This window comes from Hemitrygon akajei, unplaced genomic scaffold (genome assembly GCF_048418815.1).
Source record: "Hemitrygon akajei unplaced genomic scaffold, sHemAka1.3 Scf000198, whole genome shotgun sequence".
NCBI classification, from domain to species: domain Eukaryota; kingdom Metazoa; phylum Chordata; class Chondrichthyes; order Myliobatiformes; family Dasyatidae; genus Hemitrygon; species Hemitrygon akajei.
The window spans coordinates 49,414-67,290 of NW_027332083.1; the positions used below are offsets into that span (position 1 = coordinate 49,414).

Here is a 17,877-nt window from a genome sequence, read left to right on the forward strand (position 1 = left end):
CGGTGAGGGGTCGAGAGTCACCACGTCCGGTCCTCACCACGGTGAGGGGTCGAGTGTCACCACGTCCGGTCCTCACCCCGGTGAGGGGTCGAGTGTCACCACGTCCGGTCCTCACCACGGTGAGGGGTCGAGTGTCACCACGTCCGGTCCTCACCACGGTGAGGGGTCGAGTGTCACCACGTCCGGTCCTCACTCCGGTGAGGGGTCGAGTGTCACCACGTCCGGTCCTCACCACGGTGAGGGGTCGAGTGTCACCACGTCCGGTCCTCACTCCGGTGAGGGGTCGAGTGTCACCACGTCCGGTCCTCACCCCGGTGAGGGGTCGAGTGTCACCACGTCCGGTCCTCACCACGGTGAGGGGTCGAGTGTCACCACGTCCGGTCCTCACTCCGGTGAGGGGTCGAGTGTCACCACGTCCGGTCCTCACCACGGTGAGGGGTTGAGTGTCACCACGTCCGGTCCTCACTCCGGTGAGAGGTCGAGTGTCACCACGTCTGGTCCTCACTCCGGTGAGGGGTTGAGTGTCACCATGTCCGGTCCTCACTCCGGTGAGGGGTCGAGTGTCACCACGTCTGGCCCGGTGAGGGGTCGAGTGTCACCACGTCCAGTCCTCACTCCGGTGAGGGGTTGAGTGTCACCACGTCCGGTCCTCACTCCGGTGAGGGGTCGAGTGTCACCATGTCCAGTCCTCACCACGGTGAGGGGTTGAGTGTCACCATGTCCGGTCCTCACTCCGGTGAGGGGTTGAGTGTCACCACATCTGGCCCGGTGAGGGGTCGAGTGTCACCACGTCCGGTCCTCACTCCGGTGAGGGGTTGAGTGTCACCATGTCCAGTCCTCACTCTGGTGAGGGGTTGAGTGTCACCACATCTGGCCCGGTGAGGGGTCGAGTGTCACCACGTCCGGTCCTCACTCTGGTGAGGGGTTGAGTGTCACCATGTCCAGTCCTCACTCTGGTGAGGGGTTGAGTGTCACCATGTCCAGTCCTCACTCTGGTGAGGGGTTGAGTGTCACCATGTCCAGTCCTCACTCTGGTGAGGGGTTGAGTGTCACCATGTCCGGTCCTCACTCCGGTGAGGGGTCGAGTGTCACCACGTCTGGTCCTCACTCTGGTGAGGGGTTGAGTGTCACCACGTCCGGTCCTCACTCTGGTGAGGGGTTGAGTGTCACCACGTCCGGTCCTCACTCCGGTGAGGGGTCGAGTGTCACCATGTCCGGTCCTCACTCTGGTGAGGGGTTGAGTGTCACCATGTCCGGTCCTCACCACGGTGAGGGGTCGAGTGTCACCATGTCCGGTCCTCACCCCGGTGAGGGGTCGAGTGTCACCATGTCCGGTCCTCACTCTGGTGAGGGGTTGAGTGTCACCATGTCCGGTCCTCACCACGGTGAGGGGTCGTGTGTCACCACGTCCGGTCCTCACTCCGGTGAGGGGTCGAGAGTCACCATGTCCGGTCCTCACTCTGGTGAGGGGTTGAGTGTCACCACGTCCGGTCCTCACTCCGGTGAGGGGTCGAGTGTCACCATGTCCGGTCCTCACTCTGGTGAGGGGTTGAGTGTCACCATGTCCGGTCCTCACCACGGTGAGGGGTCGTGTGTCACCATGTCCGGTCCTCACTCTGGTGAGGGGTCGTGTGTCACCATGTCCGGTCCTCACTCCGGTGAGGGGTCGAGTGTCACCATGTCCGGTCCTCACTCTGGTGAGGGGTTGAGTGTCACCATGTCCGGTCCTCACTCCGGTGAGGGGTCGAGAGTCACCATGTCCGGTCCTCACTCTGGTGAGGGGTTGAGTGTCACCACGTCCGGTCCTCACTCCGGTGAGGGGTCGAGAGTCACCATGTCCGGTCCTCACTCTGGTGAGGGGTTGAGTGTCACCACGTCTGGTCCTCACCACGGTGAAGGGTCGAGAGTCACCATGTCCGGTCCTCACCCCGTTGAGGGGTTGTGTGTCACCACGTCTGGTCCTCACTCCGGTGAGGGGTCGAGTGTCACCACGTCCGGTCCTCACCCCGGTGAGGGGTCGAGTGTCACCACGTCCGGTCCTCACCCCGGTGAGGGGTCGAGTGTCACCATGTCCGGTCCTCACCCCGGTGAGGGGTCGAGTGTCACCATGTCCGGTCCTCACCCCGGTGAGGGGTCGAGTGTCACCATGTCCGGTCCTCACCCCGGTGAGGGGTCGAGTGTCACCATGTCCGGTCCTCACCACGGTGAGGGGTTGAGTGTCACCATGTCCAGTCCTCACTCCGGTGAGTGGTCGAGTGTCACCACGTCCGGTCCTCACCACGGTGAGGGGTCGAGTGTCACCACGTCCGGTCCTCACTCCGGTGAGGGGTCGAGTGTCACCACGTCTGGCCCGGTGAGGGTTCGAGTGTCACCACGTCCGGTCCTCACCACGGTGAGGGGTTGAGTGTCACCACGTCCGGTCCTCACTCCGGTGAGTGGTCGAGTGTCACCACGTCCGGTCCTCACCACGGTGAGGGGTCGAGTGTCACCACGTCCGGTCCTCACCACGGTGAGGGGTCGAGTGTCACCATGTCCGGTCCTCACGCCAGTGAGGGGTTGAGTGTCACCATGTCCGGTCCTCACCACGGTGAGGGGTCGAGTGTCACCACGTCCGGTCCTCACCCCGGTGAGGGTTCGAGTGTCACCATGTCCGGTCCTCACCCCGGTGAGGGGTCGAGTGTCACCACGTCCGGTCCTCACCCCGGTGAGGGGTCGAGTGTCACCACGTCCGGTCCTCACTCCGGTGAGGGGTTGAGTGTCACCATGTCCGGTCCTCACTCCGGTGAGGGGTTGAGTGTCACCATGTCCGGTTCTCACCACGGTGAGGGGTCGAGTGTCACCACGTCTGGCCCGGTGAGGGGTCGAGAGTCACCACGTCCGGTCCTCACCCCGGTGAGGGGTTGAGTGTCACCATGTCCGGTCCTCACTCCGGTGAGGGGTCGAGTGTCACCACGTCCGGTCCTCACCCCGGTGAGCAGGTCGAGAGTCACCACGTCCGGTCCTCACCCCGGTGAGGGGTCGAGTGTCACCATGTCCGGTCCTCACCACGGTGAGGGGTTGAGTGTCACCACGTCCGGTCCTCACCCCGGTGAGGGGTTGAGTGTCACCACGTCCGGTCCTCACGCCGGTGAGGGGTCGAGTGTCACCACGTCCGGTCCTCACCACGGTGAGGGGTCGAGTGTCACCACGTCTGGTCCTCACTCCGGTGAGGGGTCGAGTGTCACCACGTCCGGTCCTCACGCCGGTGAGGGGTCGAGTGTCACCACGTCCGGTCCTCACCACGGTGAGGGGTCGAGTGTCACCACGTCCGGTCCTCACTCCGGTGAGGGGTTGAGTGTCACCACGTCCGGTCCTCACCACGGTGAGGGGTTGAGTGTCACCACATCTGGCCCGGTGAGGGGTCGAGTGTCACCATGTCCGGTCCTCACTCCGGTGAGGGGTTGAGTGTCACCACGTCCGGTCCTCACCACGGTGAGGGGTTGAGTGTCACCACGTCTGGCCCGGTGAGGGGTCGAGAGTCACCACGTCCGGTCCTCACCCCGGTGAGGGGTTGAGTGTCACCATGTCCGGTCCTCACTCCGGTGAGGGGTCGAGTGTCACCACGTCTGGCCCGGTGAGGGGTCGAGTGTCACCACGTCCGGTCCTCACCCCGGTGAGGGGTTGAGTGTCACCATGTCCGGTTCTCACCACGGTGAGGGGTTGTGTGTCACCATGTCCGGTCCTCACTCCGGTGAGGGGTCGAGTGTCACCACGTCTGGCCCGGTGAGGGGTTGAGTGTCACCACGTCCGGTCCTCACTCCGGTGAGGGGTTGAGTGTCACCATGTCCGGTCCTCACTCTGGTGAGGGATCGAGTGTCACCACGTCTGGCCCGGTGAGGGGTTGAGTGTCACCACGTCCGGTCCTCACACCGGTGAGGGGTCGAGTGTCACCACGTCTGGCCCGGTGAGGGGTTGAGTGTCACCACGTCCGGTCCTCACCACGGTGAGGGGTCGAGTGTCACCACGTCTGGCCCGGTGAGGGGTTGAGTGTCACCACGTCCGGTCCTCACCCCGGTGAGGGGTCGAGTGTCACCACGTCCGGTCCTCACCCCGGTGAGCAGGTCGAGAGTCACCACGTCCGGTCCTCACCCCGGTGAGGGGTCGAGTGTCACCACGTCCGGTCCTCACCACGGTGAGGGGTCGAGTGTCACCACGTCCGGTCCTCACCCCGGTGAGGGGTCGAGTGTCACCACGTCCGGTCCTCACCACGGTGAGGGGTCGAGTGTCACCACGTCTGGTCCTCACTCCGGTGAGGGGTTGAGTGTCACCACGTCCGGTCCTCACCACGGTGAGGGGTTGAGTGTCACCACATCTGGCCCGGTGAGGGGTCGAGTGTCACCATGTCCGGTCCTCACTCCGGTGAGGGGTTGAGTGTCACCACGTCCGGTCCTCACCACGGTGAGGGGTCGAGTGTCACCACGTCTGGCCCGGTGAGGGGTTGAGTGTCACCACATCCGGTCCTCACTCCGGTGAGGGGTTGAGTGTCACCACGTCCGGTCCTCACCACGGTGAGGGGTTGAGTGTCACCACGTCTGGCCCGGTGAGGGGTTGAGTGTCACCACGTCTGGCCCGGTGATGGGTCGAGAGTCACCACGTCCGGTCCTCACCCCGGTGAGGGGTTGAGTGTCACCATGTCCGGTCCTCACTCCGGTGAGGGGTCGAGTGTCACCACGTCCGGTCCTCACCCCGGTGAGGGGTTGAGTGTCACCATGTCCGGTTCTCACCACGGTGAGGGGTTGTGTGTCATCATGTCCGGTCCTCACTCCGGTGAGGGGTCGAGTGTCACCACGTCTGGCCCGGTGAGGGGTTGAGTGTCACCACGTCCGGTCCTCACCCCGGTGAGGGGTCGAGTGTCACCACGTCCGGTCCTCACCCCGGTGAGGGGTCGAGTGTCACCACGTCCGGTCCTCACCCCGGTGAGGGGTCGAGTGTCACCACGTCCGGTCCTCACTCCGGTGAGGGGTCGAGAGTCACCACGTCCGGTCCTCACCACGGTGAGGGGGTCGAGTGTCACCACGTCCGGTCCTCACTCCGGTGAGGGGTCGAGAGTCACCACGTCCGGTCCTCACCACGGTGAGGGGTCGAGTGTCACCACGTCCGGTCCTCACCCCGGTGAGGGGTCGAGTGTCACCACGTCCGGTCCTCACCACGGTGAGGGGTCGAGTGTCACCACGTCCGGTCCTCACCACGGTGAGGGGTCGAGTGTCACCACGTCCGGTCCTCACTCCGGTGAGGGGTCGAGTGTCACCACGTCCGGTCCTCACCACGGTGAGGGGTCGAGTGTCACCACGTCCGGTCCTCACTCCGGTGAGGGGTCGAGTGTCACCACGTCCGGTCCTCACCCCGGTGAGGGGTCGAGTGTCACCACGTCCGGTCCTCACCACGGTGAGGGGTCGAGTGTCACCACGTCCGGTCCTCACTCCGGTGAGGGGTCGAGTGTCACCACGTCCGGTCCTCACCACGGTGAGGGGTTGAGTGTCACCACGTCCGGTCCTCACTCCGGTGAGAGGTCGAGTGTCACCACGTCTGGTCCTCACTCCGGTGAGGGGTTGAGTGTCACCATGTCCGGTCCTCACTCCGGTGAGGGGTCGAGTGTCACCACGTCTGGCCCGGTGAGGGGTCGAGTGTCACCACGTCCAGTCCTCACTCCGGTGAGGGGTTGAGTGTCACCACGTCCGGTCCTCACTCCGGTGAGGGGTCGAGTGTCACCATGTCCAGTCCTCACCACGGTGAGGGGTTGAGTGTCACCATGTCCGGTCCTCACTCCGGTGAGGGGTTGAGTGTCACCACGTCCGGTCCTCACTCCGGTGAGAGGTCGAGTGTCACCATGTCCGGTCCTCACCACGGTGAGGGGTTGAGTGTCACCACATCTGGCCCGGTGAGGGGTCGAGTGTCACCACGTCCGGTCCTCACTCCGGTGAGGGGTTGAGTGTCACCACGTCCGGTCCTCACTCCGGTGAGGGGTTGAGTGTCACCACGTCCGGTCCTCACTCCGGTGAGGGGTCGAGTGTCACCACGTCCGGTCCTCACTCCGGTGAGGGGTCGAGTGTCACCACGTCCGGTCCTCACTCCGGTGAGGGGTCGAGTGTCACCACGTCCGGTCCTCACCACGGTGAGGGGTTGAGTGTCACCACATCTGGCCCGGTGAGGGGTCGAGTGTCACCACGTCCGGTCCTCACTCCGGTGAGGGGTTGAGTGTCACCATGTCCAGTCCTCACTCTGGTGAGGGGTTGAGTGTCACCACGTCCGGTCCTCACGCCGGTGAGGGGTCGAGTGTCACCACGTCCGGTCCTCACTCTGGTGAGGGGTTGAGTGTCACCACGTCCGGTCCTCACTCTGGTGAGGGGTTGAGTGTCACCATGTCCAGTCCTCACTCTGGTGAGGGGTTGAGTGTCACCATGTCCAGTCCTCACTCTGGTGAGGGGTTGAGTGTCACCATGTCCAGTCCTCACTCTGGTGAGGGGTTGAGTGTCACCATGTCCGGTCCTCACGCCGGTGAGGGGTTGAGTGTCACCACGTCCGGTCCTCACTCTGGTGAGGGGTTGAGTGTCACCATGTCCAGTCCTCACTCTGGTGAGGGGTTGAGTGTCACCATGTCCAGTCCTCACGCCGGTGAGGGGTTGAGTGTCACCATGTCCGGTCCTCACGCCGGTGAGGGGTTGAGTGTCACCATGTCCAGTCCTCACTCTGGTGAGGGGTTGAGTGTCACCATGTCCGGTCCTCACGCCGGTGAGGGGTTGAGTGTCACCATGTCCAGTCCTCACTCTGGTGAGGGGTTGAGTGTCACCATGTCCAGTCCTCACTCTGGTGAGGGGTTGAGTGTCACCATGTCCAGTCCTCACTCTGGTGAGGGGTTGAGTGTCACCATGTCCAGTCCTCACTCTGGTGAGGGGTCGAGTGTCACCATGTCCGGTCCTCACGCCGGTGAGGGGTTGAGTGTCACCACGTCCGGTCCTCACTCTGGTGAGGGGTTGAGTGTCACCATGTCCAGTCCTCACTCTGGTGAGGGGTTGAGTGTCACCATGTCCAGTCCTCACGCCGGTGAGGGGTTGAGTGTCACCATGTCCGGTCCTCACGCCGGTGAGGGGTTGAGTGTCACCATGTCCAGTCCTCACTCTGGTGAGGGGTTGAGTGTCACCATGTCCGGTCCTCACGCCGGTGAGGGGTTGAGTGTCACCATGTCCAGTCCTCACTCTGGTGAGGGGTTGAGTGTCACCATGTCCAGTCCTCACTCTGGTGAGGGGTTGAGTGTCACCATGTCCAGTCCTCACTCTGGTGAGGGGTTGAGTGTCACCATGTCCAGTCCTCACTCTGGTGAGGGGTTGAGTGTCACCATGTCCGGTCCTCACGCCGGTGAGGGGTTGAGTGTCACCACGTCCGGTCCTCACTCCGGTGAGGGGTCGAGTGTCACCACGTCTGGTCCTCACTCCGGTGAGGGGTTGAGTGTCACCATGTCCGGTCCTCACTCTGGTGAGGGGTTGAGTGTCACCATGTCCGGTCCTCACTCCGGTGAGGGGTCGAGTGTCACCATGTCCGGTCCTCACCACGGTGAGGGGTTGTGTGTCACCACGTCCGGTCCTCACTCCGGTGAGGGGTCGAGAGTCACCATGTCCGGTCCTCACTCTGGTGAGGGGTTGAGTGTCACCACGTCCGGTCCTCACTCCGGTGAGGGGTCGAGTGTCACCATGTCCGGTCCTCACCCCGGTGAGGGGTCGAGAGTCACCATGTCCGGTCCTCACCCCGTTGAGGGGTTGAGTGTCACCACGTCCGGTCCTCACTCCGGTGAGGGGTCGAGTGTCACCACGTCCGGTCCTCACCCCGGTGAGGGGTCGAGTGTCACCACGTCCGGTCCTCACCCCGGTGAGGGGTCGAGTGTCACCATGTCCGGTCCTCACCCCGGTGAGGGGTCGAGTGTCACCATGTCCGGTCCTCACCACGGTGAGGGGTTGAGTGTCACCACGTCCGGTCCTCACCCCGGTGAGTGGTCGAGTGTCACCACGTCCGGTCCTCACCACGGTGAGGGGTCGAGTGTCACCACGTCCGGTCCTCACCACGGTGAGGGGTCGAGAGTCACCACGTCCGGTCCTCACGCCAGTGAGGGGTTGAGTGTCACCATGTCCGGTCCTCACCACGGTGAGGGGTCGAGTGTCACCACGTCTGGTCCTCACCCCGGTGAGGGTTCGAGTGTCACCATGTCCGGTCCTCACCCCGGTGAGGGGTCGAGTGTCACCACGTCCGGTCCTCACCACGGTGAGGGGTTGTGTGTCACCATGTCCGGTCCTCACCACGGTGTGGGATCGAGTGTCACCACGTCTGGCCCGGTGAGGGGTCGAGTGTCACCACGTCCGGTCCTCACCACGGTGAGGGGTTGAGTGTCACCACGTCCGGTCCTCACTCCGGTGAGAGGTCGAGTGTCACCACGTCTGGTCCTCACTCCGGTGAGGGGTTGAGTGTCACCATGTCCGGTCCTCACTCCGGTGAGGGGTCGAGTGTCACCACGTCTGGCCCGGTGAGGGGTCGAGTGTCACCACGTCCAGTCCTCACTCCGGTGAGGGGTTGAGTGTCACCACGTCCGGTCCTCACTCCGGTGAGGGGTCGAGTGTCACCATGTCCAGTCCTCACCACGGTGAGGGGTTGAGTGTCACCATGTCCGGTCCTCACTCCGGTGAGGGGTTGAGTGTCACCACGTCCGGTCCTCACTCCGGTGAGGGGTTGAGTGTCACCACGTCCGGTCCTCACTCCGGTGAGGGGTTGAGTGTCACCACGTCCGGTCCTCACTCCGGTGAGGGGTCGAGTGTCACCACGTCCGGTCCTCACTCCGGTGAGGGGTTGAGTGTCACCACGTCCGGTCCTCACTCCGGTGAGAGGTCGAGTGTCACCATGTCCGGTCCTCACCACGGTGAGGGGTTGAGTGTCACCACATCTGGCCCGGTGAGGGGTCGAGTGTCACCACGTCCGGTCCTCACTCCGGTGAGGGGTCGAGTGTCACCACGTCCGGTCCTCACCACGGTGAGGGGTCGAGTGTCACCACGTCTGGTCCTCACTCCGGTAAGGGGTTGAGTGTCACCATGTCCGGTCCTCACTCCGGTGAGGGGTCGAGTGTCACCATGTCCGGTCCTCACTCCGGTGAGGGGTTGAGTGTCACCATGTCCAGTCCTCACTCTGGTGAGGGGTTGAGTGTCACCACATCTGGCCCGGTGAGGGGTCGAGTGTCACCACGTCCGGTCCTCACTCTGGTGAGGGGTTGAGTGTCACCACGTCCGGTCCTCACTCCGGTGAGGGGTTGAGTGTCACCATGTCCAGTCCTCACTCTGGTGAGGGGTTGAGTGTCACCATGTCCAGTCCTCACTCTGGTGAGGGGTTGAGTGTCACCATGTCCGGTCCTCACTCTGGTGAGGGGTTGAGTGTCACCATGTCCGGTCCTCACTCTGGTGAGGGGTTGAGTGTCACCATGTCCGGTCCTCACTCCGGTGAGGGGTTGAGTGTCACCATGTCCGGTCCTCACTCTGGTGAGGGGTTGAGTGTCACCATGTCCGGTCCTCACTCCGGTGAGGGGTTGAGTGTCACCATGTCCGGTCCTCACTCCGGTGAGGGGTCGAGTGTCACCATGTCCGGTCCTCACTCCGGTGAGGGGTTGAGTGTCACCATGTCCGGTCCTCACTCTGGTGAGGGGTTGAGTGTCACCATGTCCGGTCCTCACTCCGGTGAGGGGTTGAGTGTCACCACGTCTGGTCCTCACCACGGTGAGGGGTCGAGTGTCACCATGTCCGGTCCTCACCACGGTGAGGGGTTGTGTGTCACCACGTCCGGTCCTCACTCCGGTGAGGGGTCGAGAGTCAACATGTCCGGTCCTCACTCTGGTGAGGGGTTGAGTGTCACCACGTCTGGTCCTCACCACGGTGAGGGGTCGAGAGTCACCATGTCCGGTCCTCACCCCGTTGAGGGGTTGAGTGTCACCACGTCCGGTCCTCACTCCGGTGAGGGGTCGAGTGTCACCACGTCCGGTCCTCACCCCGGTGAGGGGTCGAGTGTCACCACGTCCGGTCCTCACCCCGGTGAGGGGTCGAGTGTCACCATGTCCGGTCCTCACCCCGGTGAGGGGTCGAGTGTCACCATGTCCGGTCCTCACCCCGGTGAGGGGTCGAGTGTCACCATGTCCGGTCCTCACCACGGTGAGGGGTCGAGTGTCACCACGTCTGGCCCGGTGAGGGGTCGAGTGTCACCACGTCCGGTCCTCACCCCGGTGAGGGGTCGAGTGTCACCACGTCCGGTCCTCACCCCGGTGAGGGGTCGAGTGTCACCACGTCCGGTCCTCACCCCGGTGAGTGGTCGAGTGTCACCACGTCCGGTCCTCACCACGGTGAGGGGTCGAGTGTCACCACGTCCGGTCCTCACCCCGGTGAGTGGTCGAGTGTCACCACGTCCGGTCCTCACCACGGTGAGGGGTCGAGTGTCACCACGTCCGGTCCTCACCCCGGTGAGGGGTCGAGTGTCACCACGTCCGGTCCTCACCACGGTGAGGGGTCGAGTGTCACCACGTCCGGTCCTCACCCCGGTGAGTGGTCGAGTGTCACCACGTCCGGTCCTCACCACGGTGAGGGGTCGAGTGTCACCACGTCCGGTCCTCACCACGGTGAGGGGTCGAGAGTCACCACGTCCGGTCCTCACGCCAGTGAGGGGTTGAGTGTCACCATGTCCGGTCCTCACCACGGTGAGGGGTCGAGTGTCACCACGTCCGGTCCTCACCCCGGTGAGGGTTCGAGTGTCACCATGTCCGGTCCTCACCCCGGTGAGGGTTCGAGTGTCACCATGTCCGGTCCTCACCCCGGTGAGGGTTCGAGTGTCACCATGTCCGGTCCTCACCCCGGTGAGGGGTTGAGTGTCACCATGTCCGGTCCTCACCACGGTGAGGGGTCGAGTGTCACCACGTCTGGTCCTCACCCCGGTGAGGGTTCGAGTGTCACCATGTCCGGTCCTCACCCCGGTGAGGGTTCGAGTGTCACCATGTCCGGTCCTCACCCCGGTGAGGGGTTGAGTGTCACCATGTCCGGTCCTCACCACGGTGAGGGGTCGAGTGTCACCACGTCTGGTCCTCACCCCGGTGAGGGTTCGAGTGTCACCATGTCCGGTCCTCACCCCGGTGAGGGGTCGAGTGTCACCACGTCCGGTCCTCACCACGGTGAGGGGTTGTGTGTCACCATGTCCGGTCCTCACCACGGTGTGGGATCGAGTGTCACCACGTCTGGCCCGGTGAGGGGTTGTGTGTCACCACGTCCGGTCCTCACCCCGGTGAGGGGTTGTGTGTCACCACGTCCGGTCCTCACGCCGGTGAGAGGTCGAGTGTCACCACGTCCGGTCCTCACGCCGGTGAGAGGTCGAGTGTCACCACGTCTGGCACGGTGAAGGGTCGAGTGTCACCACGTCCGATCCTCACCCCGGTGAGGGGTCGAGTGTCACCATGTCCGGTCCTCACGCCGGTGAGGGGTCGAGTGTCATCACATCTGGCCCGGTGAGGGGTCGAGTGTCACCACGTCCAGTCCTCACGCCGGTGAGGGGTCGAGTGTCACCACGTCCAGTCCTCACGCCGGTGAGGGGTCGAGTGTCACCACGTCTGGCACGGTGAAGGGTCGAGAGTCACCACGTCCGGTCCTCACCCAGGTGAGGGGTCGAGTGTCACCATGTCCGGTCCTCACCCAGGTGAGGGGTTGAGTGTCACCACGTCCGGTCCTCACGCCGGTGAGGGGTCGAGAGTCACCACGTCTGGCCCGGTGAGGGGTCGAGAGTCACCACGTCCGGTCCTCACCCCGGTGAGGGGTTGAGTGTCACCACGTCCGGTCCTCACGCCGGTGAGGGGTTGTGTGTCACCACGTCCGGTCCTCACCCCGGTGAGGGGTCGAGTGTCACCACGTCCGGTCCTCACCCCGGTGAGGGGTCGAGAGTCACCACGTCCGGTCCTCACGCCAGTGAGGGGTCGAGTGTCACCACGTCCAGTCCTCACTCCGGTGAGGGGTCGAGTGTCACCACGTCCGGTCCTCACGCCGGTGAGGGGTCGAGTGTCACCACGTCCAGTCCTCACCCCGGTGAGGGTTCGAGTGTCACCACGTCTGGCCCGGTGAGGGTTCGAGTGTCACCACGTCCAGTCCTCACGCCGGTGAGGGGTTGAGTGTCACCACGTCCGGTCCTCACCCCGGTGAGGGGTCGAGAGTCACCATGTCCGGTCCTCACGCCAGTGAGGGGTCGAGTGTCACCACGTCTGGCACGGTGAAGGGTCGAGTGTCACCACGTCCGATCCTCACCCCGGTGAGGGGTCGAGTGTCACCACGTCTGGCCCGGTGAGGGTTCGAGTGTCACCACGTCCGATCCTCACCCCGGTGAGGGTTCGAGTGTCACCACGTCTGGCCCGGTGAGGGTTCGAGTGTCACCACGTCCAGTCCTCACGCCGGTGAGGGGTTGTGTGTCACCACGTCTGGCCCGGTGAGGGTTCGAGTGTCACCACGTCCGATCCTCACCCCGGTGAGGGTTCGAGTGTCACCACGTCTGGCCCGGTGAGGGTTCGAGTGTCACCATGTCCGGTCCTCACTCCGGTGAGGGGTTGTGTGTCACCACGTCCGGTCCTCACCACGGTGAGGGGTCGAGTGTCACCATGTCCGGTCCTCACCCCGGTGAGGGTTCGAGTGTCACCACGTCTGGCCCGGTGAGGGTTCGAGTGTCACCACGTCCAGTCCTCACGCCGGTGAGGGGTTGAGTGTCACCATGTCCGGTCCTCACCCCGGTGAGGGTTCGAGTGTCACCATGTCCGGTCCTCACTCCGGTGAGGGGTTGTGTGTCACCACGTCCGGTCCTCACCACGGTGAGGGGTCGAGTGTCACCATGTCCGGTCCTCACCCCGGTGAGGGTTCGAGTGTCACCACGTCCGGTCCTCACGCCGGTGAGGGATCGAGAGTCACCACGTCTGGCCCGGTGAGGGGTTGAGTGTCACCACGTCCGGTCCTCACTCCGGTGAGGGGTTGTGTGTCACCACGTCCGGTCCTCACCCCGGTGAGGGGTCGAGAGTCACCACGTCCGGTCCTCACGCCAGTGAGGGGTCGAGTGTCACCACGTCCAGTCCTCACTCCGGTGAGGGGTCGAGTGTCACCACGTCCGGTCCTCACGCCGGTGAGGGGTCGAGTGTCACCACGTCCAGTCCTCACCCCGGTGAGGGTTCGAGTGTCACCACGTCTGGCCCGGTGAGGGTTCGAGTGTCACCACGTCCAGTCCTCACGCCGGTGAGGGGTCGAGTGTCACCACGTCTGGCCCGGTGAGGGTTCAAGTGTCACCACGTCCAGTCCTCACTCCGGTGAGGGGTTGTGTGTCACCACGTCCAGTCCTCACGCCGGTGAGGGGTTGTGTGTCACCACGTCCGGTCCTCACCCCGGTGAGGGTTCGAGTGTCACCACGTCTGGCCCGGTGAGGGGTCGAGTGTCACCACGTCCGGTCCTCACCCCGGTGAGGGGTCGAGTGTCACCATGTCCAGTCCTCACGCCGGTGAGGGGTCGAGTGTCACCACGTCCGGTCCTCACGCCGGTGAGGGGTCGAGTGTCACCACGTCCGGTCCTCACCACGGTGAGGGGTCGAGTGTCACCATGTCCGGTCCTCACGCCGGTGACGGGTCGAGTGTCACCACGTCCAGTCCTCACGCCAGTGAGGGGTCGAGTGTCACCACGTCCGGTCCTCACGCCGGTGACGGGTCGAGTGTCACCACGTCCAGTCCTCACGCCAGTGAGGGGTCGAGTGTCACCACGTCTGGCCCGGTGAGGGGTCGAGTGTCACCACGTCTGGTCTGGTGAGGGGTCGTGTCCCCCGGCACTCACCGTACTTCTCACAGAAGAGCTGCAGCCAGTGTTGAGTGGAGTTACGGAAGTGACTGCAGTACTGCTCCTCCTGCATTCGGGCTCTCTGCTGCAGCTTTAGATATTGCTTCGTCGTGTTCTGCAGACCTTCCCGTGCCTGCCGCAGCCGCTGACGCATCTTATCATCTGGACAGCGAGTGGACAGGCCGTGAGTAGTCCCGAGGGAGGCAGGGGGATGAGTACAGGTGGAGGCAGTGCTGGGATGGGACGAGGTTGAGGCAGTGATGTGAGGGGAGATATGATGGTGTGAAGGTGAGGGACGCAGGGTGGGGGGCAGGACTGGGCACGGGCGGGTGGGCAAGCGTGAGGTCGGGCGAGGGTGTAGGTGGAGTGAGATGGGGTGAGGCAAATGTGAGGTGGGTGGACAGTGAGGCATGTAAGGGCAAGATGGAGCACACAGGCGAGGGCGAAGTGTCGGCGGACGGGGCGAGTGGGACTGGGTGGTGGGACGTGATAGTGAAAGGGCGAGACAGGAGAAAACAAGGGTGAGGCGAGGGGATGAGGGTGAGGCAGAGCGAGACGAGGTTGAAGGGGAACATGGTTTACTCACTCACAGGTCACTCCGAAGTAGACCATCAGTCCGAGCAGCACCAGGCAGACCAGCAGGCCCAGCAGGGCCAGGGCTTTGGCCAGCAGCTGGCTCTTGTCCTGGTCAGTTCCTGCAGTCAGGGCAGGGGTTGGGAGGTGGGGGAACACAGTTAGAGCACAGGCACTGACCCCATCAAGAACCCAGACACACACCAGGGACCTACTGCTCCGCCTCTCACTTCCCACTGAGACCCTACCTCCCACAACCCCCCCACCCCCCAGGGCTCCCTGTCTTATCAAATGGACATCAAGGACACACCCGCTCTCTCACCGCCCCATCCCCCCTCCCTCCCACTGCCCAGCCGTCTCCGATTCACACACCTTCCCCTCTTCTCCCTCACCACCCACACTGCCCCCCTCCTCTACTAACCCTACGCACCACCCCTCTGGCCGTACCTCACTTCCCGTCCCTCTCTTACCTCCCCTTTATTTTGGTGGAATTATCAAGCAGTATCAGGCAAATCTCTGCTGCTGAGCAGAGCGATCTTGGGGTGCAAATTGTTACCCCTCCTGAAAGTGCTTGCCTTTATTAGTCGAGGCACCAAGCTCAAAGTCGGGAAGTTATGTTTGCAGGTTTACAAAGTTCTAGTCCGCCCACATCTGGTGTCTTGTATTCTGTTCTGGTGGCCTCACTCTATTAAAGAAGCTGAGGCTTTGGAGGGTGCAGGAGAGGTTTACCAGGATGCTGTCTGGTTTAGAGGGCATGTGCTATCACGAGAGGCAGGATAAACTTGGGTTGTTTTCTCTGGAGCATCGGAGGCTGAGGGGAGATCGGATAGAGGTTTATAACATCTGAGAGGCAGAGATAGAGTGGACAGAGAGTATCTCTTTCCCAGGGTTGAAATGTCATATACCAGAGTGCAGGCATCGAAGGTGAGAGGGGGTAGGGTTGTTTTTTTTTATACATCGAATGTGGGTGCCTGGAATGCCTGGGGTGGTGGTAGGGGCAGATATATTTGGGACTTGGCACACGACCGTAAGGAAAAGTGGACATTGGATTGGCAGAAGGGATTCGTTTGGTTGACCATTTGATTACTAACTCAATTGGTTCAGCACGACACAGGAAGGTCCTATTCCGGTGCTGTACTGTTCTTTGCCCTTTGGCCCATCTAGTCTGTGCTGGCCCAGTCCCATGACCTGCAGCTTGACAATGGCCCTTCAAACTTCTCTTCCAAGTTGCAATCGAACTTGTGTCCAGCACTTGCACTGGTATCTCGGCCCACGCTCCCGGCACCCTCTCCGAGTGAAAAGATCGCCCTCGTTCACCTCAATCGCTTCACCTTTCACCCTGCACCCGTGACCTCCAGTTCTCGCCTCAGCCAACGTGAGTGGGGAGAAAACTCTGCGTATATTCCCTCTGAACATACCTCTCATGATTCTGAAAGATCTCTCTTCGTTCCCCTGCACTCCAGGGAATGAAGCCTTGACCTCTCCAACCTCTTTCTGTACCTCGGGGTTCCGTGCCCCTCAAAGTCTAAGGGGACCCGATTCTGCCCCAGGGAGCAGTGGCCACTCACCCTCCGACTCATTGTACTCCTCCAGCACGTCGTCCTCGATCTCCATGACCATGTCAGGCAGCTCGCTCTGCTCCTCGTAGGCTTCCGCCTCGCCCGCCGCCTGCTGGTCCTCGCGCTGCTGGCGCCCTCGGGACGACCCTCCTTTGCTGCCCCACATCACTCGACCCGCTGCCGAAACCTCCCCTCCGACGGAGGCACACGCCGACCCTCAGCAGGACCCTGCCTCCCAACCTTCAGTGTCACCCAGCCACCGGGGATCGATCTGGCCCCCTCCAAGATAAAGGTTCCCTCGCTGGCACACCGACCCCAGACCCACACTCTCTTCTTGCCTTCCGGGTACTTGTTGCCCAGTTAGATAGGTCACCTGTATGAAATTCAAAATCTATCATTCTTAACAGTTGCAGTTATTACAAGCACCTCAGATTCATCTGGATATCCTCAGACCTGACGGCATAAAAATCTATTGATCACAGGAAAATCTGCAGATACTGGAAATCTGGGCAATGCACACAAAATGCTGGGGAGCTCAGCAGGCCAGGCAGCATCTACAGAATAAAAGTACAGTCGACGTTTGGGCTGAAGTCCAGCCAAAGGGTTTTGGCTCAAAACGTCGACTGTTTACTCTTTTCCACAGATGCTGCCTGACCTGCTGAGTTCCTCCAGCATTTTGTGTGTGTTACTCTGTCCGTAGACACCGTCTGACCTGCTGAGTTCCTCCAGCATTTTGTGTGTGTTACTCTGTCCGTAGACACCGTCTGACCTGCTGAGTTCCTCCAGCATTTTGTGTGTGTTGCCCAGATTTCAAGTAATTTCTCCACCCCCCTCTTTTCTATTCCAGCTCCCCTCTTAAATCTTCTCTTTTGCTGCCGATCCCCTCCCTCCCTCTTCCACTTTGGTCCTCTCTCCTCTATCAGATTCCTTCTTCAGCCCTTTACCCCACCTCATTCCAGCTTATGATGAAGGGTTTTGGCCCAAAACGTCAACTGTATGCCTTCTCTCTGCAGATGCTGCCTGACCCCAGCATTGTGTGTGACTGTGTACGCGCACCCTCTCCTGGACTTCCAGCATCTGCAGAATCTTGAGTTTATAACTATCACTAATCAGATTCTGCTGGTTTTTAAAAAGACTTTTCGGACTCAACTGTGTTAACACAGAATACAGAACATTAATTGCATACAACACTGGCCTTCATTAATCAGGGGACTGAGGTCAAGAGATATAACGTTGCAAATTCTTTAAGAGCCTGGTTTAACCACACATAGTGTATTGTGCTCAGTTCTGGTCGCCCCCTTAGAGGAAGAATGTGGAAGCCCTAGGGAGGGTGCAAATACTTACCAGGAGGTAACACACACACACAAAATGCTCGGGGAGCTCAGCAGGCCAGGCAGCATCCATGGAGGGAGAAATTAACAGATCAATTCAAAGCAAAAACCCTTCATGCTGGTGAAAGGTATAGGTTCAAAATGTCTACTGCTTATTGCACTCCATAGATGCTGTCCTGACCCGCTGAGTTCCTCCAGCATTTTGCGCGTGCAGATTTCCCGCTACTGCAGTCTCTCATCTGTCCACGATTCACCAGGATGCTGCCTGGATTCCAGAGCATGTCTTATGAGGAAAAGTTGAGCAAGCTAGACAACGGCTTTTAATTTACGTTAATGATCTGGATAAGTATGTAACAAATAAACTAATAAAGTTTACCTATTACACAATATTAGGTTGACGAGCTGGTAACATTCAGGCAGCAGAATCAATACAGTTAGACTGAAATAGAATCCAGATGCGGGCAGATAAAATTTAACGTAAGTCAATGTAAAGTATTACATTTAGGAAGTAGAAATATTAGA

The 17,877-nt window shown here is 61.7% G+C and overlaps 1 protein-coding gene across 4 annotated transcripts in view; it reads right to left on the reverse strand.

Annotated features, from left to right (window-relative positions):
- The window catches only part of LOC140724373 (uncharacterized), a 30,297-nt gene that overhangs the window by 11,894 nt on the left and 526 nt on the right, over positions 1 to 17,877 (reverse strand). For 3 of the 4 annotated variants that reach the window (XM_073038818.1, XM_073038817.1, XM_073038820.1), the window contains exons 2-4: positions 16,034 to 16,397; positions 14,483 to 14,587; positions 13,890 to 14,054 (exon numbers count right to left, since the gene is read on the reverse strand). In XM_073038818.1, the coding sequence (XP_072894919.1) occupies positions 13,890 to 14,054; positions 14,483 to 14,587; positions 16,034 to 16,190 (427 nt within the window). In that variant the 5' untranslated portion in view covers positions 16,191 to 16,397. Of the gene's footprint in view, positions 1 to 13,889; positions 14,055 to 14,482; positions 14,588 to 16,033; positions 16,398 to 17,731; positions 17,809 to 17,877 lie in introns of those variants that run through there. The other variant, XM_073038819.1, reaches the window with a different exon arrangement.